Here is a 26691-nt window from a genome sequence, read left to right as displayed (position 1 = left end):
TATAGAGTTCTATTTTAGAGAACCGAGAGATTCGATTATACTCCTTGACTAGAGAATGCAAATTTAAATACAGTTTAATCTCTAGTTGAATCAAATGAAAAGGTGCCTAACAGTTTTTGTGTGTGTGTGTGTGTATATATAAACTTTTTCAAAAAAGCAAAAACCTCTCTCAACGGAATAGGAGAATGAATGTGAAATTATATTTGCTCATGAGATAATTGGTTGCATTTAGCAACTAAAGTCTACAAACGAATGTGTAATTTGAAAGTTGGAGCACTAGGAGGAGGAAGAGTTCAACACAATCTGTTGGTGGAAGAGTTTACTACTCAAAAAAGGTGGGGTGAAAGTACCCTGACATTGCATACTCATAGAGACACAGAGAAGAACACTCTTATATCCTTTATTTTTTTTTCTATTTCCTTCAATATATTTATGCCACAAAAAATAAGAAAAACATGAGGAATACAATCAATATAAAGAATATCTTGATCATCAGCCAACGGTTGGATGAAATACTGTTAAGGTATCGGACCAACTGGCTCTGTGCCCCCTCCACATTTGCCAATGACTCATCCATGTTCTCGTCAATCCTGCCAACCAAAGCAGTGTACCCCGATAAAGCTCAAATCCTCGCCTTGCAAACAGTTTTCAACAAAAAACAAACAAGCACAATACATTTGAACATAGCCACTTTCCTACCATAATTTGAGTTTGACCAAACTAACACAAGGCTTATTGTAGACATGCAAGGTCCAAAGTCTTTTCCCATATACATAAGCCTTCCACATGCCTTTGATCACAACCATATCATCACTCGTGCTTTTGCTTTATTTGATTAGACAGATTAACAATTGAAACAATGTCGAAAAAATCATCTCAACATGTAAAACGTAGTGTGCAGATATGGCCAAGTAAAAACTTATATAGAGCATTTCTAAAGCACTCTCTTTGTCATTATGCATTCAAAGTGCTGTCATTTCACCAAAGGTGTTAATGAAATTATGCTGTTGATAAGCCCCAAGTTTTCAAAGATTTGAGAGCAGCATCTCAATCGTCAACATTCCAAAGAAAATATAATAATATACAGTTTATTCTAATATTCCTTTTGCTTCAAAGCTTGGCAACTAGTAATAGCAACAAGGAAAATCCAATCATATGAAATAACAAAAGTTAGCTTAAATACCAATCCAATTTGGAGCATATTCTTTCCCTTGGGGATTGGAAAAATTAATAAAAAAAAAAAGTTGAGATGATGGATAAACCTGATTGCAAGTTCCCCTTGTTGAGAAACCATGGTTGCTAGTTGTGTAAAGATATTGCTTAGTTCATGAATTGTTGACTCCACATTATGAAGAGCTTCAGCTCGACTCTGCATATAGCTGTCTTGCAGGGGAACCAATTGCTGGTGCTGTTGCTGTTGATGCTGCTGCTGTAATAAAGGCTGCGACTCCCCATCTGCCTGTTTGCTGTGAAGGAAAAACAAAATATAAGATAGAACGTAATGAAACTGTTCTTTTCTGCTCCTGTTCTTAGGTTCATATATGTCAACTGGAAAGACCTAGTCCTTATTCAGTGAGAAGTTGCTGTCTTGATTTGAAACACAACTAACTAATTAATCACGAGAAAATGAAACTTTATGTTTCTAAAGATTTCAAGAGACTTTCTATCAGAAAGCTATGGACAAAAGCTATAGCAGTACATGATCATACTAAGTACTAACAGTAGTCACAAATCCTAGCAACCAGAGATATGGCATCACCATCCAAAACAGAGAAAAATCTTTTAGTTTGCTCTTTCTTCCTCAAACATGGAAAAATTCTTACATAGACTTAACAGTCAAGAGCTAAAAGAAGATATGATCATTTAAGTTTTTATATGGACGCACAGACAGTAGTTCCGCATACAGCAAGTGGCCCACCATGTTTCTCTTCTCCTTCTGCATGCAATACCAATAACAAGATATGTTGATAGCATACGCACCCCCATCCCTCCCAAAAAAACAGAAAAAAGAAGAAGGCTTGCTAGAATTTATACCTTGGAAATAACTGGGATGATGATGTGGAACCGTTAGCCCAAGGGGGAGGACTTGTTGATGATGTAGCTGCTGATCTAGTAACCAGAGGTCGCTGGCGAATAAAAGGATTTGTAGTATCTTTTGAAGCAGTTGAAGAAAACAATTGCCTTCTATTCTCATGAACCTTCATGTTCTGCATGAATACAAGAATACCAAAATTTAGACATGGCACTGACATGAAGAAAATGTTATCACATTCTAAAACAACAATGTTGTACCACAACATTCAAACTACCTCTGTTCGCATGGTGAGGACTTCTTTAAACTCTTTAGTGGTGCTCATTAGTCGATTCTTTAGGTTATCTACAACTGTGGTTGAATGGGTTGTGGTGTCACTGGAGATATTTCCACTTTCATTTTGTGAGTTGCAAAGCAGTTGGAGGTCCACTACAGCAGAATTAAGTGCAGTAATATCTTGCTTTATTACAGATGTCAGTTCTTGGATCTCAGCAGTTGGATCATCAAACACAGATGTTCTCTTTGCCACTGGGAACACAAAAATAATACTTCAAAGTAAACAATACTGTTTAACTTCTATCATAATCACAAAATAATTTCGTTCCCATGACGGTTAGCACTCTCTGCAGTATTTAGAAGCACTGAATTCCAATATTTGGAGTCTTCGTATAAAGCAACAAAGCAATACATGATCATATGTGGAAAATGGATCAATAACATGATGATATTGAGAACATAAACAGAACAAAACAATGCAAGTAGCAACACTTGTAAAAACAATTGCAACAAGCCTTCAAGCCAATAAGACCCCAAAAAGTAATGTATCTCCACAGGAGTTTATTCTGGTATTCAATCGTCTGGGACAATACTTAAAAAAAGATGGGCCCATATGAAGCAATTTTCAGTAACTTTAGGAAATGGAATGTAAGAAAATGCCATTCCATAAATAAGCACAGAGAAGTTTACATGTAAAAATCCAAAGAACTGCAATAGTAATTGGTGCAATTACAACTACATCGAAGGAAAAGCTATGGTGATTGAAAAGGAAATGATCCGACAGTGTAAACTGTTGCTTGTAGTCTTAAGCTAATCTCATTCATTAACAGGTGCAAAGTTATGATTGCCCAGATCAACTTGATATGTTAGACATCTTGGAATTTTTTTTGTTGCATGCAATAAATTTAGCTTCAACATGGGTATGAATCATGAGTTTACCAACAAAATGATACAAATAATACCTGCCTAAGTATTAATTTCAATTTGAAATTATCAACCAAGTAACAAATCTAACAGTCATTTTCTATTAAAATCCAATTGAAACCCAAGCACTCAAACTGAAATCAATTCTTCTTATTAGCCAGCATCGCTACATGATCTCACATGTACAAATAGAAATCAGCAGTAACAATATACTGAAGCCTTTATTCAACCAAAATTTAAGCTAGCCTATGCACAGAATGACCCTACAGTACAATTCTTAAATAACATCAGTGCAACAGAATTGTGTTTAATCATTATGCCTTCAATAATTCATGGAACAAGTCCTCATTACATTCTTTAGTTTAAGGCCAAATGTACCCTCTTCAGAGGACACTCCTCCACAAACCATCTAAGGTCTGAAACATCAGAACAACTCAAGACATCAAGCGAGCGTAAGACCCTTTTGCCAGACATTCAGCTAGATTTAGTTCATAACATATCAAAAACAATGCTTGTGCAACGTGTCAACTCACAATCTAATAGCGTTTGGTTAAATCTATCATGACTCAGGGAGTTGCTGCATGTTCTAAAATCAAGTTTATGGCTTCCTGCTCTATGCTTGGTTATAGGAATATAACTAATTTTACAAAAATGATACTTTTATAGCTTCCAGCATAAGTTGTATAGTTTTTTTTTCCATCTATTTATAACGAAAGCATGTCCACACGTGAGACACTCACCTCCATTAGCCCATATTCACTGCATGCATTATATAAAAAAACCTAAAGTCATAACCATGATAGAAACACACCAAGCACTCAATGTTGCAGTCATCACCACATCACACCATAGCTGTCAAACATACAAGATAATTCGCCACCATTTTCACAACTCCATCTGCATCACTACTATTATAATCATCTTACCCTAAAGCAAAGACTAAAACCACACTGCAAACCGACATAATCTATCGCCCCATATGATAATGCATCACATAACAACTAGACGAATACTAGTTTCATTCCAGACAACAGCACTGTCAACCTGGGAAACCTCACAAAACCCCAAAAACCTTTCTATTCCTGAAAAATTAAAAAAAGAGTAAATAATTCACAAATACAAATTCAATCAGAACTTGGTAATTCCTCTGCCCTAACTTCCTCATTAAGAATGCAAATGAGCTAATTTCTCCCAGGTAAAAAAAATCTCAAAGAGACATTCAAACAATTAATTACAGAAAAGCAAATAAACAGATGAAGTATAAAATTCTATAAATTGTATCAACTCACATTTTGCGAGCTTAGCTAGCTTCTGGGATGTCTGGTGGATACCGAACCCGATCTTTGAGGCCCTTTTGTTGAACTCCGACTGAATCGCCACGGCAGATCTCCGATTCTCGGGCTTGGCGCCAACGCTACCGCTGCTATTACTCAACGACGCATTATTGACCGACGAAATTGTCTTTTTTAGCCTTTCCGCAACGCTCAGAAACTCCTGCGTTCGGTCCCGACACGACGATTGCCCAGATTTCACAGGCATTTTTTTTGTACAATTGTATTTACCAGACAATTAATGTTTCATAAAAAAAGAAAAGTTCGAGGAATTTCAACACGTTTCTTTGATAATTCTAACCATTTTAAAGGCACGAGGGAGGAAAATTTTGTGAAAATCTGAAAATGAATTGAGCAAATCTGAAACCGTAAATTAAAGAGATTGGTGAAGGTGTGATTTGGGAAGGGCGCACCTCGTCGTTTGTGAAGAAATAAGGAAAATGGTAAAGATTAAGAGAAGAGATCGGATCCAGCTGCTCCCCGCAAGCAAGAATTGCAGAGAACAAGAAAGAACTAAGAACCATCCAGCAGATCTACCAATTATCAGTTCGGGTTTGGGTCACATAGGTTCCGTACGGTGTCGTATCAACACAACACGGTGGTTTGAATTTGATTCTTACATTTAATTTAGATAAGGTCACATTTTAATGATGACAACATATAGTTTTTTGAGTTACATGGTACGTATTAATTTTAAAAAATCATATTTTTTAATAAAATAATAATTAATCATTTAAAATAAAAAATAAAACATTGTATTTTTCTGTTAATAAAAGCTTTTTTTTTTTGTAATAATGTATGTTACGCGACAAAAACTTCAAAGTCGGCAAGTATGACTGAATTTTTAAATGACAAAATTTTAATATTATTATTAATTATCTTTAAATTAATTTTTAATAAAAATATGAAAATTAAATTTATTAAAATTAAAATTAAAAAAAAAAAACGAAATTTAAACTTGGAACTTATATCCTGCTGGTTTATTAAAACTTGTAAATAGGCGTCAATATTCATTTTTTCTTTACCAATGTTATATTAGTTAATTTTATGGTGTTAGTTCTAGTTGGACATAATAATTAAAGCGTGACACTCTATCATATTTAAAAATGAAGGTCATCGTACATCTATATTTACACGATAATAATTTCAGACAACGTATCACATATTATAATTTTTAAGTAACTAAAAATATTCTATTACTATCACTATTCGCATTTACGAGATGATAACAGAATATAATGTCCATGTTTTTGCATAGAAATTCGTTTTTACTAAAATCATAATATCATAACAGATACGAAAATGATAGAACAAATACTCCAACAATTCTCAGTAAAATATCCAGAAGATTACCATGAAGAAGCATGGAACAACGATAAGCTAATTCTATCATGACTGGGAACTGAACTTTCTTGGAGTCTCATCAGTGACTATAGCCAGACCAGAGAAATCACGGTCCCAAAGGTGCTGGTTATTAACCTTATAGTACATGTTGAAAGCATAAGATGCATTTCCTTCAGCAGTTCAGTGATTACAGGAGGAACCGTAACCCAAAGCAGGACAGTCTGGTAAGCTGCAACTGCAAGCATAATTAACACTTTCGGGCAACTCTCCCGTATCAGTTGCTTCAGGGTTGGGAACAAGCCATCTTTCTAGTTGGAATTTTACATCCTTCACTGGAGTTAGCCTACTATCAACTTCCAAACCTGTTAAATCCAATTCATATTTTGGCTTTCCAAACCTGTTCAATCCTTTTAGCATTTTCATGGGGGAGACTAAATTCCCCAGTTGCATTTTTAGCAACTGAAGTTTATTGGCAGAAGGCTTTACTACTCAAAAATGGGGGTGAAAGTACCCTGAGATTGCATATATATATATTGAGAGAGAGAACTCATATATCCTTTAATTTTCTATTTCCTTCAATATATTTATGCCACAAAAAATAAGAAAAACATGAGGAATACAATCAATATAAAGAATATCTTGATCATCAGCCAACGGTTGGATGAAATACTGTTAAGGTATCGGACCAACTGGCTCTGTGCCCCCTCCACATTTGCCAGTGACTCATCCATGTTCTCGTCAATCCTACCAACCAAAGCAGCGTAATCTAATAAGCTCAAATCCTCATACATCAATTAAAAAAAAACACAATAAATTTGAACTAAGCTACTTTCCTACCATAATTTTGAGTTTTGACCAAACAAAAAGAGGTTTATTGTAGACATGCAAGGTCCAAAGTCTTTTACTACAAATATGAGCCTTCTGCATGCCTTTGATCAGCATATCACACATGCTTTCACTCTATTTGATCCAACAGGTTAACAATTGAAACGATCTGGACGAAATCATGCCAAAATGTGAAAGTAGCGTGCAGATGTGACCAAGTAGAAACTTAGAAAGAGAGTTTCTAAATCATTATATTTCTCATTATGCATTCAAAGTGCTGTTATTTCACCAAAGGTGTTATGGAAGTATGCTGTTAATGAGCCCGTAATTTAAAAAGAAATTGCGGGCAGCATCTTAATCTTCAACACTCCAAAGTAAACACAATAATCTACAGTTTAATATACCATTCCTTTTGCTTTCAGAGTTCAGGAACCAGTAATAGTAATAAGGAAAATCCTATCATATGTAAGAACCAGAAGTTAGCTTAAATTCCTATACAATTTCAAGCATTTCTTTTGGTATTGGGAAAATTAAGAAACAATTGAGATGATAGATAAACCTGATTGCAAGCTCCCCTTGTTGAGAAACCATGGTTGCTAGCTGTGTGAAGATATTGCTAAGTTCATGAATTGTTGACTCCACGTTATGAAGAGCTTCAGCTCGACTCTGCATGTAACTATCTTGCAGGGGAACCAACTGCTGGTGCTGTTGCTGTTGATGCTGCTGCTGTAATAAAGGCTGAGAGTCCCCATCTGCCAGCTTGCTGCGAAGAAAAAAACAAGAAATAAGATAAAAGGTAGGAAACTTTTTTTTCTGCTCCTGTTCTTAAAGTCAAAGATGTCAATTGGAAACACCTAATTCTTATTCAGTGAGAATTTACAGTCACAATTTAAAACGAAATAACCAATTACTCACAAGTAAGTGAAAACTAATGTTTCCAAAGTTGTCAAAAGACTTGCTACCAGAAAGCTGCGGACAAAAACTGAACTACTCTATGATCATACTAAAAATAGTCACTAATCCTAGCAACCAGAAATAAGGCATCACCATCCAAAATGGTAAACAATGTTTCAGTTTGCTCTTTCCTTCTTTTGCACACTTCAAACAGGTAACAAGCATGGAAGATCTTACATAGACGGTTTTAAGCTAAAAAACGCAATAATCATTTAAGTTTTTACATAGAGCCATATACAGTCGTTCCACATATAGCAAGTGGCAAAACATGTTTCTGTCCCCCTTCTACAAGCAATAACAAAAACAAGATAGAATGTTGATAGCATGAGTATCCCCCACTCCCAACCCTCCCAAAAAATAGGAAAAAGAAAAAGAAGAAGAAGGCTTGGTAGGGTTTATACCTCGGAAATAACTGGGATGATGATGTGGGACCATTAGCCCAGGGGGGAGGACCTGATGATGAAGTAGATGTTGATCTAGTAGCCAGTGGTCGCTGGCGAATAAAAGGATTTGTAGAGTCTTTTGAAGCATTTGAAGAAAACAATTGCCTTCTATTCTCATGAACCTTGATGTTCTGCATGAATACAAGAATCCCACAATTTAGACATGGCAATAACACAAAGACAATGTCCTACCACATTCTAAAACAACAATGTTGTACCACAACATTCAAACTACCTCTGTTCGCATGGTGAGGACTTCTTTAAACTCTTTAGTGGTGCTCATTAGTCGATTCTTTAGGTTATCTACAACTGTTGTTGAATGGGTTGTGGTGTCACTGGAGATATTCCCACTTTCATTTTGTGAATTACAAAGTAGTTGGAGGTCCACTACAGCAGAATTAAGTGCAGTAATGTCTTGCTTTATTACAGATGTCAGTTCTTGGATCTCAGCAGTTGGATCATCAAACACTGATGTTCTCTTTGCCACTGATAAGACACAAAAATAATACTGTTTAACTTCTACCATAATCACAAAATAAATTTCAACCCATGTTAATTGCACTCTCTGCAGTATCAATTTTACAGCACTGAAATCCAATATTTGGTGTCTTAAAACAAAGCAATGAGCGGTCATAAGTGGAAAATGGGTCAATTAGATGGAGATATTTCACACACAAAAAGAAGAAAACAAAGCAAATAGCAACACTCGCAAAAACTATTGGAATGAGTGCTTAAGCTAATGAGACCCAACAAAACGAAATGTATCTTCACAGGAGTTCATTCTAATAATCAATCATCTAGAAAGGTACTTAAAAAAAGGATGCGCTCATATGAAGCATTTTTCAACTTAAGGAAACAAAATGTAAGAAAATGACATTCCACAAAGAAATACATAAAAGTTTACATGTAAAAATCCAAAGAACTGTTATGTCCTTATTGCAAATACAACTAAATCGACTGAAAAGTTATAGATTGAAAAGGAAATGATCAGATAATGTATCCTGTTGCTTGTAATCTCAAGATAATTCCATAAATTTACAGGTGCAATGTTTCATGATTACAAAGATCAACATGAAATTATAGATATCCTGGAATTTCTTTTGTTGCATGCAATAAATATTAAGGTTCAATATGGTTATGAATCTTGTGGTTACAAACAAATTGATAAAAGTAATACTTGCCTAAGTATTAAGTTCAATTTGCAATTATCAACCAAATAACAATTCTAGCTGTCATTCTCTATAAGAATCCAATAGGCAAGCAAGCACTCTGCTGAAATCAATTCTCCTTATTAGCCAGCTTGCTACGTGATCTCACATGTAGAAATGGAAATCCTGAAGCCTTTATTCAACCAATTTTTAAGCCAACCTATGCCCCGTATGACCATCCAGTAGATAAATTCAGTACAACATAATTGTGCTTAATCCTTATGCCTTCCAATAACTTGTGGAACAAGTCCTCATTACATCTTTATTTTAAGGCCAAAGATACCCGGTTTGGAGGACATCTCCTCCGGAAACTTACTGAAGGTCCAAAATCAGAACCATTCAGATATTATAAGAACATAAAACCCTTTTGGCAAACATTCAGCTAGATTTCGCTCATACAAGATCGAAAAAAATGCCATTTCAAAGTGTGGACCACAACCTTTAAGCATTTGGATCAATCTATCGTGACTCTGGACTCACTGTATCTCTAAAATCAAGTTTCTGGCCTCCTGCTCAATGCTTAGTCATAGGTATATAACTAATTTTATAAAAATGACACTTGTGTAGCTTTCAGCGTAAGTGGTGTAATGTTTTTCCATTTATTCCTAATAATCGCATGTCATGCGTGACACTCACCTCCATCCTGCTGTGCACCTAAGATCTAGAAAAGAACCAAACTCATAACAACGATAGACACACACCTAGCCCAGCATGTTCATATCATCACCACGTCACACCATAGCTATCAGATATACAAGATGCTTTGCCACCATTTTCATGACTCCATCCGCATCATTACTAATGAAATCATCTTACCCAAAAGCAACCACTAAAACCACCCTGCAAACCAAGACAAGCTACCGCCGCAATCACATGCATCAAATACCAACCAGAGGAATACTACTTTCATTCCAAACAACAGCATTGTCAAACTGGAAAACCTCATAACACCTCCTAAAACCTTTCTAATCGTGACAAATTAAAAACAGAGGAAAGAAACAAATTCACAAATACAAATTCAATCAACGGTAACTCCTCTGCCCTAACTTCCTCGTTAAGGATGCAATTAAGTTAAGTTTTCCTAGTGAAAATGCATTCAAAAAGACATTCAAACAACTAATTACAGAATATCAAATAAGTAAATAAGTACAAAATTCTATAAACTCTAACAACTCACGCTTTGCGAGATTGGCTAGCTTCTGCGATGTCTGGTGGATACCGAACCCGATCTTCGAGGCCCTTTTGTTGAACTCCGAATGAACCGCCACTGCAGATCTCCGATCCTCGGTCTTCCCGCCGTCGCTACTGCTACTATTACTCAACGCCGCATTGTTGGACGATGGAAATGACTTTTTTAGCGTTTCCGCTACGCTCAAAAACTCCTGCGTTCGGTCCCGGTAAGACGATTGCCCAGATTTTCCAGGCATTTTTTTTGTTTACAATTGTATCTAAAAACAATTTTTCCTAAACATGAAAAATTCGCGTAATTTCAACACATTTTTGTGATAAATACTATCATTTTTCTTTGAGTGCGATGGGAGAAAATTTTGTGAAAATCTGAGAATGAATTGGTAAAATTCCGAAACCGTAAATTAAGAAATTGGTTAAAAGTGTGAAGCTGGAAACGTCGTCGTAAGCAAAACGGGAAGCAGGAAGGTATCGAGCTTAGCTAGAATTACAGGGAACACGGAAGACGCAAGAAACCCAGCAGATCTAATGACCTACCTTAAGTCGATTCGGGTTCGGGTTAAATAGGTTCTGCCAGCCTCGCGCGCTCTCGTATCAAGCCTTACCACAAAACACAACCTTCTTTGTCGTTTTATCAGGCCAGTACATTAAACTTAAAACGTGCCAATATTCCTTTTTTTTTTTAACCAATATTACTATATAGGTTATTTTTATTACTAGTTGTGGCTGGACATGATAATCAAAAGGTGCGACACTTCATAATTAAAAATGAAGATCTTTCATAGTTTATATTATCATGATAATTTCAAACAACTTATTACATGATATAATTATTAAATATATTATTATTAGTAAATTTTATTTATATTTTTATATAATTTTAACTTTTTTTGCGTAATATTTTATAATATAATAAAATTTATTTTATTATCACATATGTGAAAAGAAAGATATATTATATATATATATATATATAATAATCAGCGGTAGCATTTATGGGATGATGATAAAAAGAATATAATCCACATGGTTTGTATAGAAATTTGTTCTTACTAAGATCATAATTTCATAGCAGAAATGAAAATAGTACAACAAATACTCCAACAAGTCTCAGTGAAACATCCAAAAGATCACCACCATGAAGCAGCATGGAAGAACCATAAGCTATCATGACTGGGAACTGGCAACCTTCCTCAGATGGATTCTCATCAGTGACTGTAGCCAGACCAGAGAAATCGCAGTCCCAAAAGTGCTGGTTGTTAACTTGATAGTACATGTTGAAAGCATAGGATGCATTTCCTTCAGCAGTTAGGTGGTTACAGGAGGAACCATAACCCAAAGCCGTACAATCTGATAAGCTGCAAGCATAGTCAATACTTTTAGGCAATTCTCCCATGTCAGTTGCTTGAGTGTTGAGAACACACCATCTTTTTTGTTGGTATTTCACATCCTCTACTGGAGCTAGGCCTTTATCAACTTCCAAGCCTGTTAAATCCAATTCATATTTTGGCTTTCCATCGAACTCGAAAATTCCCCAATGTCTCTCAAAGCCACCAGGTTCAATGCTTTTAGCATTTTCATCAAGGAGGCTGAATAGATAAACTTCAATCTTACCTTTCCGAGCTGGGGTTCCCGTTCCACTCAAAGCATGCTTGATCAATCCTTGGTTAAACCTCTTTGCATTCTGGATGTTGGCGTTTTTGTCACCATCAGTTGGCCACCCAACTTCTCCAACTATGACCTCCATGTCAGAGAATCCAGCTTTACTCAAAGCATAAATGAGAGTATCAAGGTTTGCATCAAATGCATTTCTGTAAACATTAGTACCATCTCTAAGAGGCTTGCTTGCTCCATCAAAAAATGCAAACTCCACAGGGAAATAATCGTTGCCATAAAGGCTGAGGAATGGATAGATGTTGACGGTGAACGGTGCCTCATGCAAATATAAGAACTGGATTATTTCAATAGCAAGGTCCTTGACCTCGGGCCTAAAGTCACCAGCAGATGGAACTGGATTGGATTCTGGGGAGTTGTAGATGTCAGCATTAAAGGGAACCGTGGCCTTGTAATGACACTTAACCCCAGATTCATCAAGGGCTTTCTGGATATTTTTAAGAGCTGGTAATGTGTACGGTAGATAGGTGCCATTGTATGTTTGAAGGAAAGGTTCATTTCCTACGGCTACATACCTGCAAAACCAATTTTCCGAAGTAAATCCATGTTTAAAAAAGCAAAACTGGTTTTAGAATTTTTGTTTTCCAGACAGCCAACAACAGTAAAATTAGTTACGTAAGGACGGAACTTCAACTATCAAGCAGGACATGGAAAATGACTACTTTGATATGCAGCGTGTTCAAAAGCCCAAAAATGACCACATGAAAGGGTTTTACTGAGCTAAAATGTTGCCAGAAGATCCTGGAGAATCCAAGTAGATGTTTTCCCTTTCCCCCTTTTAGATATGCAAATACAAGGTCAGACATCCAAGTGGGAAAACCCCTGTGAAATGAGTCACCTCCAGCTAATTTGCATGGGAGAGGATGCCTTTTGACTGGATGCGGTTCTACAAATGTGTGTGACCTTTTTTAGAAGTGGAGTGTGTTGCTGTCAAGGCTTGGCAGGACCTCAGACAAATTGCCATATTGACATTGACGGCTAAAGAGGTGGGCCATTGACATAAAAATCCACTTACAAGGAAGAGTAGGGCTCTAGATGCCCAACAAAAAAAGACTCAATATTCTTTAACAGAATCAAGGAGTCTGCCCATCCTAGTCTCATGGAGAATAAAGGCTTAAAAGATGAAAGTTAAAACCCTTGAAGAGAATAATAACCAGTGTAATAAACCAGGAGGAACCATTTGAAAACTGCAAGCTGATTTCCAAGAAAGCAGAGAAACAGGCTGAAGAACTAACATCATGACTGACAAAGAAAAGAACTAACAATGAAAAAGAGAAATGAGAAACCCGACTCAAGAAGTCCATTGAAAGATTAAGAAAAAATGAGAATCTTGTGAGTGAAAAATTTATAAAACGGTCCAAGAAGAATGGAGCCTGAAGAAATGTGAGGCAAGAAAAATCATGAACTGGGAGAAACTTTGTTACTCAACTTGATATTGACTCCCCCATCATAGCAATAACCACTGATGTTATTATAAACATAAGAAGCAGCAGCTGCTGGATCCTCACTCATCTCCTTCAACATGCTATTAGGAATTCCCACCATCACTTCAATATCTGTCCCTGTGAGAGCCGTCATAATCCCCTCATTGTACTCAAAAAGCTTCAACTTATCGACCCCATTATCTCTCAGCATATTCACCACCTTATTTGGAGGGAGTTGGTGAGTTGCCATGGTTCCCCAGTTCACTCCAACAAGATTTCCATTTGGAACCAGAGGCATTAGGGCAAGAAACAACAATACCAAGAGATATCGGCAGTCTAACATCCTTTTTGGTGACATTTTTGGTTTCTTTAAAGGGGTTCTCTTGGAATCTTTCTTGGATTCAGAAAGAATCAAGAATGATGATTGGGAGCAAAAACAATGATTGGGTTTTGGAAGGTGGAGGTATTGGATCATGCAAGATAGTTGGAGAGGGAAAGGGGAATATTTCTGGTGCTTAGTCCGGATTTTATTGGCCCTGGAACACGGAAAACGAGTAGGGTACAACACGGAAAACGAGTAGAGTACAACACTCTCTCTCTCTCTCTCTCTCTCTCTCTCTCACACACACACACACACACTTTATTTGCTTTTGAGAAGCTTCATGGCCAAGTTGAGGGATTTCTTTTGCTGGTTTGGCTTTACTATACAAAAGCAGAAAAAAAAGAGAATGGAAGATTCGTTGCTTAATTCAGTTATTCAGTTAAATCGTTTCCAGAGCAAGATGATTTGTGTCTCAAAATGGTTTAGCTATATTTGTTTAAAGACAGAAGCTCTTCCCTTTTGACACGCTTCATAACTCGTCCTCGCCTTCACAATAAAAAGATCACTCATCTTCACATAACATTGTTTAACTTTGTGACCATGAATTCAGATTAGATCATATAACAAATGCTATCCGGAGTGTATTTTTCTGAGTTTAGCCTCAAAGAAATATTCTAAAAGGTCATCTACACTAGTTAGCGTATCAAGCTTGGTATTGACTTCGGAGTCAAGGCACGGTGAAAATAAAGAGACAAATTCATCTAGCACAACACGATACAAAGTTGGGAGACCTTGGCATTAGCTTTGCAGCTTGAGTTGAAATCCCATTGACTGCTTTTTTGAACAAGATAAAAAGAATCCTCTAAATGTTAACTTTACACCCAACCTACGTGTCTAGGTTTAATTCGTTTTTACCTTGCCTTGTTTTTTGTTTGCACCAATGTATCTGGGAGATTTCAGAGGCCAATCCCCCTACCACTGCCAGTGGGGCACAGGCTTTTTTTATTTCTAATAGGAGAAAGGGGCTTTTCTTTCTTTTTTATCGTTTTGTTGTAAAGTATAGGGCAAAGTTCACCTCTACGCGTTAGGCCTTTTATGTATGTTTACACAAGGGATCTAGCAGAGGATACGGTTGTACTATTATAAGGAAACCATGGCCAAAAAAAATTGCTAACTTCACCCTGCGAGATACTCTGCTTCCCAAAAGCCTTCTCTGAAAAAATGCCACTTAGGATACTAGGGCCTACCGGGACGAAAGAGCCTGGATTATGAGCCCAAGTGTTGGAGCAACCTAACTCTCTCCAGATGGTCCATTGACTGAATCAAAACAGGATCACTACAATCATCTTTTTGTTTTCTTCTTCATAGCAGTTTTCAGCGTTGGCTGGCTTAGATCGAATCCAATTTTTATACAGGGCAACGTTTTTTTGTGATGCTAAACAACAACTATCGGCCAGTTTTTACATTGAATTTAACTTTGGTCTAATCTTCATGAAGATGGATTGTATGATAAAGGTGATTCAATCCTAGCTATAGGATCAAAATCATAGTGTAAAAATTGAACAGTGATGGCTTTAGGAAGAACAGCTTGTTAACAAAATAATCAGTTACCAGTTACCAATGTTTACAACTCAACGTCAGGATGATTTCTTGGATGAAAACTGAAAACCAATGGCCCCTTTTTTGGCCCAAACTCTGAACTTAAGGAAGCAACGCATTTGCAATTTACATGCAAGACTAAACTCCATACCAACGTTCAGTTAACAGGGCATCCAGGAGTTTAGGTAGACTTGAGAGAAAGAGAGATCCATAAAGAAAGAATTTCCACTATTAATATTCGGTAATTGAAAATTTATTGCACCATCGTATACATGAAAGATAAAGTTTTTTCCCCTTTTAATACATCCAGTAATAACACCATTTGTGCAGGTGGGATCGATTAAATTAGTTGTCTTCCAAGTGACAACAAAAGGTGAATATCCATCCATGACAAAACAAAAGTCTAAGCAAACGAAAAAAGAATGCTGGGTTAGCAGCACTGTCAAATTTCTTTAGTTTTTCAGCTATTTAGTGTTAGAATGCCACAATAGTGACAGCGAAGAGACGTGTCATAATCCACCAGTAGTATGACAGGTACTGTCAGTGATGTCTTCAATAAAGCATGCTTCTGGCAGCCTAAAGCTTAAGCAAAACATCGCCTGCGCCGTAGAGCATTGGTCAAAATAGAGGCCGCAATTGCAATCCATGCAAATTCCTACTCCATTCTAAAGAGGGATTGAGGGGGGAAACAAAAAATTATGACAGATGCAAATGCCACTAGTTTGTACCTTGTTCGGAGCTACATCCCTAACCCTATGAAATAGTGGGTCCTGTATTTTGGCATTTAAGGCAGTCTCTGCCTCCTGTAGAAGATATGAGAAATCAGATACAGATAACAACATGAATTAAACAATGACATTAACCAAGAAATTTTTGCATCCTATGGACCTTGCCAGATGAACTAGATTGAAAGTGGCTTATGTAAAGGGCAAGATATTAAAGGGAAAGAAAGCCATCCATGTTGTGGACTGATATAAGCAACTTCAAGTAGTTGGTAGAAAGATTTGGAAAAAAAAAAAAGAATAATGAAATGACCTAAAACTTCTCAATCCAAGAACTTACACCAGATAACATACAAAACTATTTAAACAAATTACGAGAGAAATACAACTTACAACGCAGCAAAGCAAGACTTACAGATATTATAAATTCTTTAGTTTCAGTTGCTCGTATGAAGCAATAGCAGTGAACCAAGGGAAGAGGCCCCTTCCAATGTTTTCTTGAGAAAATACCCCTAAATGCATCTGCAAAAAAAAAAAAAAAACTATTTTGACTAGATATTCTGTGCAGAGAACAATCATGAGGCAAAATACAGCACACTGAAATGGACAAGTAATTACAAATAATAAATGTTGTTCTCTCAAAAGAAGATAGCAGAAAACAGTGCTTAAAAAACCAAACTGGACCGGCCAATCCACCAGTTCAATCAGAAACCAAAGGCCTGCTTGGTCCAAAAGAGTCATTGAACCACCTTCAGTATCAAACTGATCAAGAACCGGTTAGACCACTTTGAACCAGAATTAAACTGGTTTTATCTCATTAATTTACTCTTTATTCTTTCAAATAATGTTGTAATTGGTGAGATTCAGACCCATTCCTGCTTAGCCTTTACCTAGAGGCTTTTATCATTAAGCCAAACGTGTTTTTGTTAAGCATAGACCATATTTAATATACCAATAACAAAAATGTATTTTTAAATAAAACAACCTTCAATTGGACCAGTTGAAGCAGGAACAGGCCCCCTCACCGGTTCAAAAACTGGTCCAGTGATTAAATCCTTAGAAAAAGCATCAGCATTGGGTGAAGAGTTGTATGTGTGGACTGGTGATCACCCAGTCCCTTTAACTAGGGACTATTTTCCCCTCACCTCCACCCTGGGGTTGGGGAAAAAAGATGCATTTGTAATGAAGAAACAAGATTAACAGGATGCATCTCTCCAATGAAAGGATTAAGTACAAACAACACTAATCGGATGGATTTAGAACGTAATTTGAATGGTGCCAGTTCATTGTAACGAACTCGATATTCAAGAAAAACTGAGCATTAATAATATACAAACATAAAAAGGCTAGTTTACCAGCTAAAAATCTTTTGGAATGTCAATATTTTTTACATAAGTAGAGTTCCTCAATTGGAACACAAATCCTAAAAGAAGAAAAAGAAAGAATCCAGAAGGAAGGAAAGATGAATTGACAGTAACTGTAGAATCAACATATCTGTCCACCTGGTCAGCCAAAAGTTTATGTGTTCCATAAGGAATAATGGACCAGTAGGTCGCAGAGCAAGCACAAACACACACAAACAAACATATATTGATATAGAAAGATCACATTAGACAGAATTTATACCTAAGAATTGTAAAGCAGAAGCAGGAAGATTCATTATCACATGATCAACATGCTCCCAGGCCTTAGCTTTGGACAAAACAGACCCTTTCATCCTCTTCTGTGTATTTCCTTTTTTCTTATTTACACTCTGGGCATTTCCATTCTCTGCAATGTGAAGGCAAAATTCTCACTATTTCAATTTGAAGAAGCAAGAACTAAATAATTACATATGTAGATTCTAACTTTCCAATCTGGTGGAATATGAAAAAACTAGCAAATATATGATCACTGCATGTGCTTTGGGGATAACCTAATGCCTGATGCAGGTGCTTGTCATACCTTCTGTGAAACAATCTGAAGGTCTTTTAATTGCAACTACAGATGCATATACAGTCCTAGAAGAATTTTTCATGCCCTCCAGCTCATCTTTGGCATCATTACCAGCTACTTCTTTCTCCTCAACTGAAAAAGATAAGAAAATTTGGATAAACTTATACCAACTTAAAGGAAGATGATGCATAAGATAATAACAGACAATACCACCAAGCTTTCTGTCTTCTGCCTTTGCATCATGAATGCCCTTCATGCTGAAAGTATCACAAGCTTTGATCATGGAATCATTAGATTCTAAATTAACTTCAGAAACTGGTACTGCCATCAATTGAGAAACGAATTTCCTAGCATCCACATTATATGCAAAAACACAATCATCAACCTTATTGAGTTTTGCATTGATCTTCAAATAGTGAATGCTGTCTGGATTTAAATCATTTGCATACACTAAGCATCCTTTCTGTGCTGCTGGAATTGCAAATGGTCCAATACCAGCAAACATGTCACAAATTGTCTCCCCTGGCCGGAACAGAGATACAACCCTTATGTGTTCATGTTCCAATCTCGAATTCCAATAGACCAAGCAGTAATCTAGCTTGAATGTTGCCCCATATTGCTTCACTTCAGTAACCATATCACTTTCTCCTGCTAAAATTTCAAACTTTGGCACTCGAAACTCATTTGTAATTGTTCCAACTTTATTCACAACAGTTTTAATTCTTGGGTAATTTTTCTGCCAAGAGATTATATTTGGAGCAATCAGTACCACATATGGACAACTGGAAGCAAAGTAGTAACGAAAATCATAATACTACAGCAACTCAATGTTCAAGAACTGCAGACACTGAACAGCAAGTGGTATACGGTCAACAAAAGAACTGGAAATAGATCCAATAATATTAATATCAATACAAGAATCTCTGCAAACAGAAGGTTTCAAATAGAAACCTAGCAAGGAAAATTTATATATTAAGTGCCATAAAAGATTAGTTTTATCAAATAGAAAGCAAAGCCTAGGACTAGAGTTGCTCTAACATAGAATGATTAATATAGAAAAGGACATTGAATGCAAGTAACAGGTCCAATACAGTAAAAGAAAAAACGAAAAACCCTTATTTCCTTAAGATGCCAATGAAGAATGACTGAAATGTTCAGGACAGAGACAAATGAAAACTTACATCATAAATGACTTTTGCAATCACATCCTTGAAAGGAAGTAGCTCATCATGTATGTTTAGATGGGCAACGTGACCTGCAGAGGAAATACAAATTGTTAGCCACCAATGATATGGAGAGCGACAGGAGGCCAGCAAAAGGTAACAGGAGTCCGAAAGGAAATAGAGGGTGAAAAAACTTAAAGCTCAATCGGAAGGTAAGTTAAATACTTAACTATTGTTTCAAACGATGAAGGTACCTCGACTCCAGGAGGCAGAATCTGTTTCAATATATGATCTACAAAATTGTAAACCACCCTTTAGACACGGATTAAGACTATACATAAATAAACTTGAAGAGAATCGACTCGACTGGCATTTAATTAGAGAGAAGACGGCAACTCACCAGCCGTCCAATAGGAATATCCGAGAGTCAATGAATATGGAACTACTTCAACCTCACATAACTTCCTGAGTTCGTCAAGTTTTTGGCTTGGAATGTCTGATAAATCTGTTCTATATAAAAAAAAATTCAGTAGTGAGGGGAAAAGAACAGAAAAAATTAAATTTTAAACAACAAAAATTAAGACATTTTCCTATGTTTCTTATTTCTTACCAGGATTTTGAACTTGTTCAGACAAAATCATGTAACGGTTCTTTTCACTTGTTGGATCTTCAGTTATAGGTTTAACACGAGGCTTATCCAGCAAGTATCTGCAACACCAAAATCTTTTACAAAAATCCTAACAATAAAATAACAGAAATTTAAAAAGAAAAAAGAGCTGGCGTACCCGTTGAGTAAACGAGTGGCGATCTTGCAGAACTCGCGAGGGATTCGAAGTGCTAGCAATTGGAAGTTCACATCAAACTTACTTTCATCCAACATTTTCACGGTTTCTTTTCTCCTTCTATTTTTTTAAAAAATTTTTGGAGGGTTTAAGTTTTCGCGGTTTGATTGATTTGGACCTCCAACAAAAGGAGGGAAAAAAAATCAAGTTCTACCGAGAATTGAGAAGAAAAACAAGCTAAACAATGGAGCTTCAACAAAATTTAAAAGCAAGGTTGAAAATATAACTTGGAAAACCAGCTCCGATAACAGTTGCAGCAGCTCAAGAGTTTAAAGTTTTAGGGTTTATGGCGATCCAATTTAAAACATATTGATTCCTAGGTTGAGAAGGGCACATGCAACATTGTTCTACTTTTTCATATGGGTTTGGACTTTGGTTTGGGTTTTGATTTTCGAGCTTTTTAAAGAGGCAGTTTGGGCTGGGTTTTCCTATTTTATCCACGTATAAATATTATTATGAGTATTAGTTTTATTGTTTTTACAAACTGATTAACGAATTTTATTGGCTTTTGACCGATGGAGGGTTTTTTTATAATTTAGAATTTATAAAACGGTACCGTTACAACATACAACAAAAGTATTGCTTGAATTACAACAATACAAATGTCACTTGAAAAGCTAAATTAGTATTAAACAAACCAAAAACAACAAAAAACAAAACAAAATTCACTTGAATCTAAAATATTTTGTTCTATGATAAATCTGACAATTCGTATTTTCGTGTCGTAAACGTGTCAGATACGATTAGATACGAAATACGTTAAAGCTAAACACGAACACGACATGTTTAATATTCGTGTCTTAAATTTAAAATACGTACATGCATACGTTTAATAAACGTGTAATACGACACGATACGATTAATACGTTTATTAATCGTGTCAATATATGATACGATACGATTACTAACGCGTTTGACACGATTAAATAAAAATATTTATAATTAAATATAATTTTATTATTTAAATATAAAATCTATAATTATAAAAATAATTATAGCAAAATAAAAAAAATAATAACATCAAATATAATAAAATTTAATATAAATAACATATATAAAATTCATTATCATATAATATGATAAAATACATCATTAACATCTAACCTTCAAATACTAATAATATTAAAAATTATTCATAATTTTCAATTGTAATAATTACATTATTACCTTTATAAAATTAAAAAAAAATTATTAAAATAAGTATTTAAAATTATTTATATAAAGTTAAAATAATCTTTAATTATTAATTTTTAATAGGTTAATAAACGTGTCACATATACACGTTTAAACACGATAACACGATTAAGTAAACGTGTTTAAACGTGTTTGTCGTGTCTGACACGTTAGATACGAAATACGTTAAGATTTAACCCAAAACTTATTTAACTCGTATATTTTCGTGTCGTATTCAAAATTGTCAAGTAATTAAACTCTTGCCCTTCTATATTTATTTGAGTTCAATTTGAAAAGTTAAAATAATTATCAATTTATTTTGACTTGTCTTAAATATTAAAATTGTCTTTATATATACTCTTTTAAATTTTTTAGATGACTTTTATATCTTTTCATTGTACTCAATTCAGTTTTTAAAGTATTGTTTTTTATTTATTTGAATTCTTTTATTTAGATGACAGCTATTAAAATTATCTATATTTATTTATCATCGTGATGCTCCAGATTGAGTCTTTAGTAAATGCTTTGAGGGATTGCAGCAAGTCAAGGAATTTATGGCTTCAAACAGATTTATATACAGGTGATTTCTTTGATGAAGATCTGGAACAATGGACGTTGAAAACTATAACGAATAAAATGTCCTTTGATAATCTTTCATGGAGCGTTATTTTTGTACAAATTGTATAGCTATTACGGTATTGGATGAATATGGAGCTATTTGTTGACTCTTTTCACTTGGCCTCTAAACGCGTAGCAACAGATTCAGATTAAAGCAAAGGAGGCATGGGATATTCTAGGTAGAGAAAATCATCGAATTAAACAGGAAATTTTGATAGCCTGAGAGAAGCCTAAGAAGGGTTATGTCAAACTGAATGTTGATTGTAGCGCACAAGGGCAAGCAGGAACGGCGACATTTGGTGGTGTGATAAGAGATAGTGGGTTTTAGTCATAAAATTGGTATTGCATTTTCCTTATCAACTAAGTTATGGGCATACACCATGGTTTGAAACTTAGATGGATCGGGGGTTTTAGGAAAATTGAGGTGGAGATTAAGTTTCTAATCAAGTTTCTCTATTGGATTCGAATGGTCAGTTGTTGAGGGCTATAAAGGAGTTGCTCCAATAAGATTGGGATTGCTCAATTTTTCATATATATCATGAAATTAATCAGTGTATCGATGGGATAACTACACATTTTGATAATCTATTTAAAATTACATATTTTTTTATTCTCCTCTACTTAGTATTCACTTTTGTTTATATACATATTGTTTAGACATATTATAACTTAGAATGGTGTAATAAAGTTTTTCTATTATTTTCCTCTAATACAAACAAAAAAACACATAAAGTGACAACTAGAGAGTAAAATATGCATACAAACTCAAAATCTGACCTAGTGTGGAATTTCTGGCAACTCAGTATACAAGGCATTGTTTCTTAGTTTTGCATGGATAGTGGTTTCAGGGAAATGCCATTAAGCAACGTTGTCTAGGTGCCACGTATTAGAACGGGCTTTCGTTAGATGGGTTAGGTTTGGTTGGAGGGGTTTATCCCATCGGTGGCATTTAGTATTTTGTAAAGAATGTGATTGTTGGAAGTATAATTGTTGAATATGTAATTATTGAGAAGATAATATTATAGTGTTTGATAATTTTATTAAGAATGTAATATAAATTTATAAAATTATGGTAATTTATGAAAATATAAAATTGAATAAATTTATATTTTAATGTAAATTTTAAACTTTTTAAATTTATATCTTGAAATAATAAGTAATAGTATGACAAAAATAATATTAAAATATGTAAAAATACTAAATATTTATTTTTAATAAATTAGTTAAGTTTTAAAAAACTAAATTAGTTAATTTAAACTATTTCATAAATAAATTAGTTAATTAGTTAATTTAATTAATTTATAACCGGTTACTTTTTTATTTTACTCAACAAATAAAATTAATTTATAAACATAAAATTTAATTAATTTACAAATATTTACTCTTGTTTTTTGCTCTTTGTACAGTAGGCTTGAGTATTAGTATTGAAAATTTTTTGTTAACCAATAAAGCATGGATGAGCCATTCACAGTCATGGCTGTTCATCCTTCTTTTGTAACCAGGGAAACCTGGTATTTTTTTTATATGAAATCTACCATTGTAATTTTCAAAAAAAAAAACAACTCTACTTTCCCTTGTTTTTTATTTCTTCTTCTTTTTCTCTCTTTTCTTTTTTTTTTCTCTCACCTTCCTCCTTGCACCCATTTTTCCCAGGCAAACATTGGCTTAAAGAAAGGTAAAAGAAGAAGAAGAAAATAGAGAGAAGAGAAGGAAGACAGAAGAAGAAATCGGGGCTAATTTGAAAAAAAAAAAATTAACATTCTCTTTATGAGTTAAGGGAGGTGACATTCCTTTAACTATTTGTAATAACTTTCTTGTTGCAAACACATTCCTTTTCATCATTACAAATTAAATATTATAAAATTATAGTAATCATTTAAATTACAAGAAACGTATTCTGTTTTTGCTATACCAGAAGCCCCCCCGTCATTCTTTTGCTTTAAATATTCAAAAAAAATAGGCCAAATCTACATTTTTTGTTTTCGGCCTCAAAGCAAACCTAGGTTGAATTAAGTAGAATTGATCATGTCCAACGAGGACAATGAAAGATATGGACATGGGCAGCTAGTTAAGAAACGTGTTCTTTTGGTATAGATGTGACTAGTCAACCAATGATTGAGCAATAGCTATACAGTTTGAACAGAAAAACCGGAGACATGAACGGTAAAACATTTGCGATTGAAAATCGACATCATCTGCTTGTTATTTCATTGGTTTTCATCTCCTTACTGTTGGGAGTAGCGGTTTAGAGGAAGATATTACAGTAATGATAATCTTGGATGGATGGTTAAATGGGTTCAGGTGAATGAAGTTTTGAGATAAACTGTCCCTGGTTGAGTACACTGACTAACTTTGCCATCTCTAGAATACAAGTAAAGGTCGGCATCTTTGCCATCTTTGTGCACGAATGTAACAGTAATCTGACATGAGATTGCTATTGCTTTTATGCTTTGTAAAGATTTAAAGAGTTGTTGTGTTTGTGCCTTATGTTTCTCCTCTTGCACAAGACTGTTTTAAGTTTCCATATCTAAAGAGATTTTATTCTTTTGCAATATTACACATATTACCAGTATTTTTATTTTTAGATTAAACCCATTAATCTTTTAGTTAAAATAATTTGCGAGTATCAAATATTATATATATTGATGACCCTAAAAATGAATCCAAATATGGCTCTGCTCACCCAAATCTCAATTAAGTTGATTAATATAAAGAATTATTCACATATTGAATCCGCACCCATCTATTTATGAACTGACTGAGATTCACAAATCTTTACCATTAACCGTTGTAATCATCAATATAGTTTCTTAAACATGTTTTACAACTACAAACACAATAATACTATCGATTAGCTGTTAACATTTTCTTTTTCTTGGTAACGTTAGTATTAATTTTATAACAACATAACAAAGGAAAGCAAATTGAGTTTCAAGTGTGAATAGACAAGGAAGACGGAAACGGAGTCAGACAATTTTTGCATTCATATGAGCAAAAGAGAAGAAAATTTTTGAAGAAGCAAAAATTGGTTATTTACACTTTGCTCCTTTATTTTTTGGCATACAAATGATTGCCCCCTGAATCCATTATCCAATCCCATATCCTACCCTATGGCTGTTCCTAGTTTCCTAATCCTACCTTAGAGTTAATCCTGTTTTCCATCGGAGAGACCAAGAATGGAGAAACCCACCAGCGCTTGAATCTTGACCTTTCCGAATTACGCAGCTTTTTTTTTTTTTCTTGTCATCTGAATCTTCAGACCGAGATTTGTCTTCCAAGCTCCAACGGATGCCTGGAAACAGCTTGTCCTATGAATAAGTAGTTTGTAGTAGAACTCAATCTGAAATAGAATGATCATGCCAACACAAAAGCATGGAGATACAACGTCCGAGGATATAGAACCTAGTTTTCTGCTGCTTTGCCATCAACAAACAACGCTTTCTGAAACTGGGTTTCCGAGGCTTCTGAGACCTGCAGCAAGGATTGGAGGTTGAAAGAAAGTAAGAAGTAGTAGACATGGCTGGGCGGACTGACTGAGGATTTTGGTTGTTGATTTTTTGCTTAACAAGGAGCACGAATGCAATGACTGCCTTCTGCTCTTATTGTATAACATTTGACGACTGTGGACCCTTTTTTCATATAGATAGATGTCATTTCCAGGAAGCCAACCCTTTCAGCGTATGACATCATTGCCCTTGCTCCAATATTTGGTGTTTTGCCCTTTTTCTTCTTTTGTATTAGGAAATGGGCAAAAGTAACCCTGGCAAAAGTAACCCTTTTCCTTTCTTCTAAAGAGAACGGAAGCAAAGTCAAATAATCCAAAGCAGAATTCTATTCTTTAGAGATATAAAAAAACTATTAGACTCATATCATTGGACTTGGAGCACCATTTTGAAGATGAGAGTATGGTGAAAACGAATTGAGAAGTGAGAACACCAACCTTAGTGCAAGTTGGATATAAAAAGAATCTGAATGATAGTCAAGAAGATGAGAGATGATGGGTTTTTTTTTTCTCCCAATAAAACATAACATATTTTGTATTATTTAGTTTATGATTTGCATCTTAGTCGCTGATTGAGTGCTATCATGAATAGTGGGTTATTAACAAGGAATTTGAAATTACGAGGTGAATGAATTATTTATTGATAATAATATAAAAGTAATGCACGGAAGTGTATTATTACTTGTATTCTTTGTATATTTGTTTTGGACTGAAAAAAAAAAGCTGTGGCTAGTAACCGTGACTGACTTTTGATATTCAATTTGGGAAAATCCAGAATATATCACCAACCAAAGAAGGAAAACACTAAACCCTTTTTTGCTTAGTGAACAAAGGAACATTTTGCTTTGATATTCATGTAAAAGCAGGATAAAATGGTAATTTAGAGGGGTAGGGGCATTTGTTCTGGTCAAAGCAACAGTACGATTCTGCAGACAGGAAAAAGATTGAAAGACCCATGGGCCAAACCAAGGGGAAGCCGTGTAGGGACCCGAACCAGATGCAATGCGGCCCCCCACCACCGTCTATCCCCCACGTGGCACTCTCGTCGTCATTTTGCACACGTTTCCTTCTTTACTCTGGCGGCCTAGAGTGAACTGGCCTGATTCGCTCGCGAGAATATGAATATTTTTTGAGATAAGATTCATAAGAAATAAGTGGCAATTGGAATGGAGGTCGGCCAGCAGCAGCATGG

General features: G+C 35.2%; 5 protein-coding genes across 6 annotated transcripts; all 5 read right to left on the bottom strand.

Moving 5' to 3' along the window:
• Window positions 1–178: 178 nt before the first annotated feature.
• On the bottom strand, window positions 179–5140 carry LOC18588648 (syntaxin-32-like). Its single transcript, XM_007013204.3, has 5 exons — window positions 4522–5140; window positions 2310–2560; window positions 2035–2207; window positions 1263–1466; window positions 179–590 (listed from the first exon to the last, which is right to left on the bottom strand). The coding sequence occupies exons 1-5, from the start codon at window positions 4769–4771 to the stop codon at window positions 431–433; spliced, it is 1038 nt and encodes a 345-aa protein (XP_007013266.3). The 5' UTR covers window positions 4772–5140; the 3' UTR covers window positions 179–430.
• Window positions 5141–6334: 1194 nt separating this feature from the next.
• On the bottom strand, window positions 6335–11068 carry LOC18588647 (syntaxin-32-like). Its single transcript, XM_007013203.3, has 5 exons — window positions 10515–11068; window positions 8365–8615; window positions 8088–8260; window positions 7292–7495; window positions 6335–6651 (listed from the first exon to the last, which is right to left on the bottom strand). The coding sequence occupies exons 1-5, from the start codon at window positions 10762–10764 to the stop codon at window positions 6492–6494; spliced, it is 1038 nt and encodes a 345-aa protein (XP_007013265.3). The 5' UTR covers window positions 10765–11068; the 3' UTR covers window positions 6335–6491.
• Window positions 11069–11550: 482 nt separating this feature from the next.
• LOC18588646 (O-Glycosyl hydrolases family 17 protein) lies at window positions 11551–14105 on the bottom strand. Its single transcript, XM_007013201.3, has 2 exons — window positions 13629–14105; window positions 11551–12714 (listed from the first exon to the last, which is right to left on the bottom strand). The coding sequence occupies exons 1-2, from the start codon at window positions 14096–14098 to the stop codon at window positions 11592–11594; spliced, it is 1593 nt and encodes a 530-aa protein (XP_007013263.3). The 5' UTR covers window positions 14099–14105; the 3' UTR covers window positions 11551–11591.
• A 1646-nt stretch (window positions 14106–15751) lies between these two features.
• On the bottom strand, window positions 15752–20541 carry LOC18588645 (S-adenosyl-L-methionine-dependent methyltransferases superfamily protein). Of its 2 annotated transcripts, XM_088809471.1 has the most exons (11): window positions 20150–20537; window positions 19975–20072; window positions 19765–19869; window positions 19596–19656; window positions 19383–19458; window positions 18412–18937; window positions 18211–18333; window positions 17893–18036; window positions 16682–16788; window positions 16273–16347; window positions 15752–16143 (listed from the first exon to the last, which is right to left on the bottom strand). In XM_088809471.1, the coding sequence occupies exons 1-11, from the start codon at window positions 20242–20244 to the stop codon at window positions 16054–16056; spliced, it is 1500 nt and encodes a 499-aa protein (XP_088665597.1). In that variant the 5' UTR covers window positions 20245–20537; the 3' UTR covers window positions 15752–16053. The 2 variants fall into 2 exon arrangements, with proteins under 2 accessions (XP_088665597.1, XP_088665599.1); XM_088809473.1 differs by lacking the exons at window positions 15752–16143; window positions 16273–16347; window positions 16682–16788 and adding an exon at window positions 16834–17768 and having other exon boundaries at window positions 20150–20541.
• A 4409-nt stretch (window positions 20542–24950) lies between these two features.
• On the bottom strand, window positions 24951–25609 carry RTFL12 (ROTUNDIFOLIA like 12). The gene has a single exon (XM_018126685.2). The coding sequence runs from the start codon at window positions 25513–25515 to the stop codon at window positions 25333–25335; it is 183 nt and encodes a 60-aa protein (XP_017982174.1). The 5' UTR covers window positions 25516–25609; the 3' UTR covers window positions 24951–25332.
• Between the last annotated feature and the right edge of the window lie 1082 nt (window positions 25610–26691).

Source organism: Theobroma cacao, chromosome 9, assembly GCF_053813885.1.
Source record: "Theobroma cacao isolate CCN51 chromosome 9, ASM5381388v1, whole genome shotgun sequence".
NCBI classification, from domain to species: Eukaryota; Viridiplantae; Streptophyta; class Magnoliopsida; order Malvales; family Malvaceae; genus Theobroma; species Theobroma cacao.
Note: the sequence above shows the minus strand (reverse complement) of the source record. Positions and strands in the feature narration are given on the sequence as shown.

Coding starts and splice junctions, on each gene's coding strand:
- LOC18588647 (XM_007013203.3), bottom strand. CDS start 10,764: ATGCCTGGAAAATCTGGGCAATCGTCTTACCGGGACCGAACGCAGGAG. Junction 8,616..10,514: donor GCTAGCCAATCTCGCAAAGC/GTGAGTTGTTAG, acceptor GTGTCTTATCAG/TGGCAAAGAGAACATCAGTG. Junction 6,652..7,291: donor CAAGGGGAGCTTGCAATCAG/GTTTATCTATCA, acceptor TTTGGTTGGTAG/GATTGACGAGAACATGGATG.
- LOC18588646 (XM_007013201.3), bottom strand. CDS start 14,098: ATGATCCAATACCTCCACCTTCCAAAACCCAATCATTGTTTTTGCTCC. Junction 12,715..13,628: donor GATGGGGGAGTCAATATCAA/GTTGAGTAACAA, acceptor TTGGTTTTGCAG/GTATGTAGCCGTAGGAAATG.
- LOC18588648 (XM_007013204.3), bottom strand. CDS start 4,771: ATGCCTGTGAAATCTGGGCAATCGTCGTGTCGGGACCGAACGCAGGAG. Junction 2,208..2,309: donor TCCTCACCATGCGAACAGAG/GTAGTTTGAATG, acceptor GTATTCATGCAG/AACATGAAGGTTCATGAGAA. Junction 1,467..2,034: donor TCATCCCAGTTATTTCCAAG/GTATAAATTCTA, acceptor TTTCCTTCACAG/CAAACAGGCAGATGGGGAGT.
- RTFL12 (XM_018126685.2), bottom strand. CDS start 25,515: ATGTCTACTACTTCTTACTTTCTTTCAACCTCCAATCCTTGCTGCAGG.
- LOC18588645 (XM_088809471.1), bottom strand. CDS start 20,244: ATGTTGGATGAAAGTAAGTTTGATGTGAACTTCCAATTGCTAGCACTT. Junction 19,657..19,764: donor ATATTCCTATTGGACGGCTG/GTGAGTTGCCGT, acceptor ACAATTTTGTAG/ATCATATATTGAAACAGATT. Junction 18,037..18,210: donor TTCAGATTGTTTCACAGAAG/GTATGACAAGCA, acceptor TTCACATTGCAG/AGAATGGAAATGCCCAGAGT.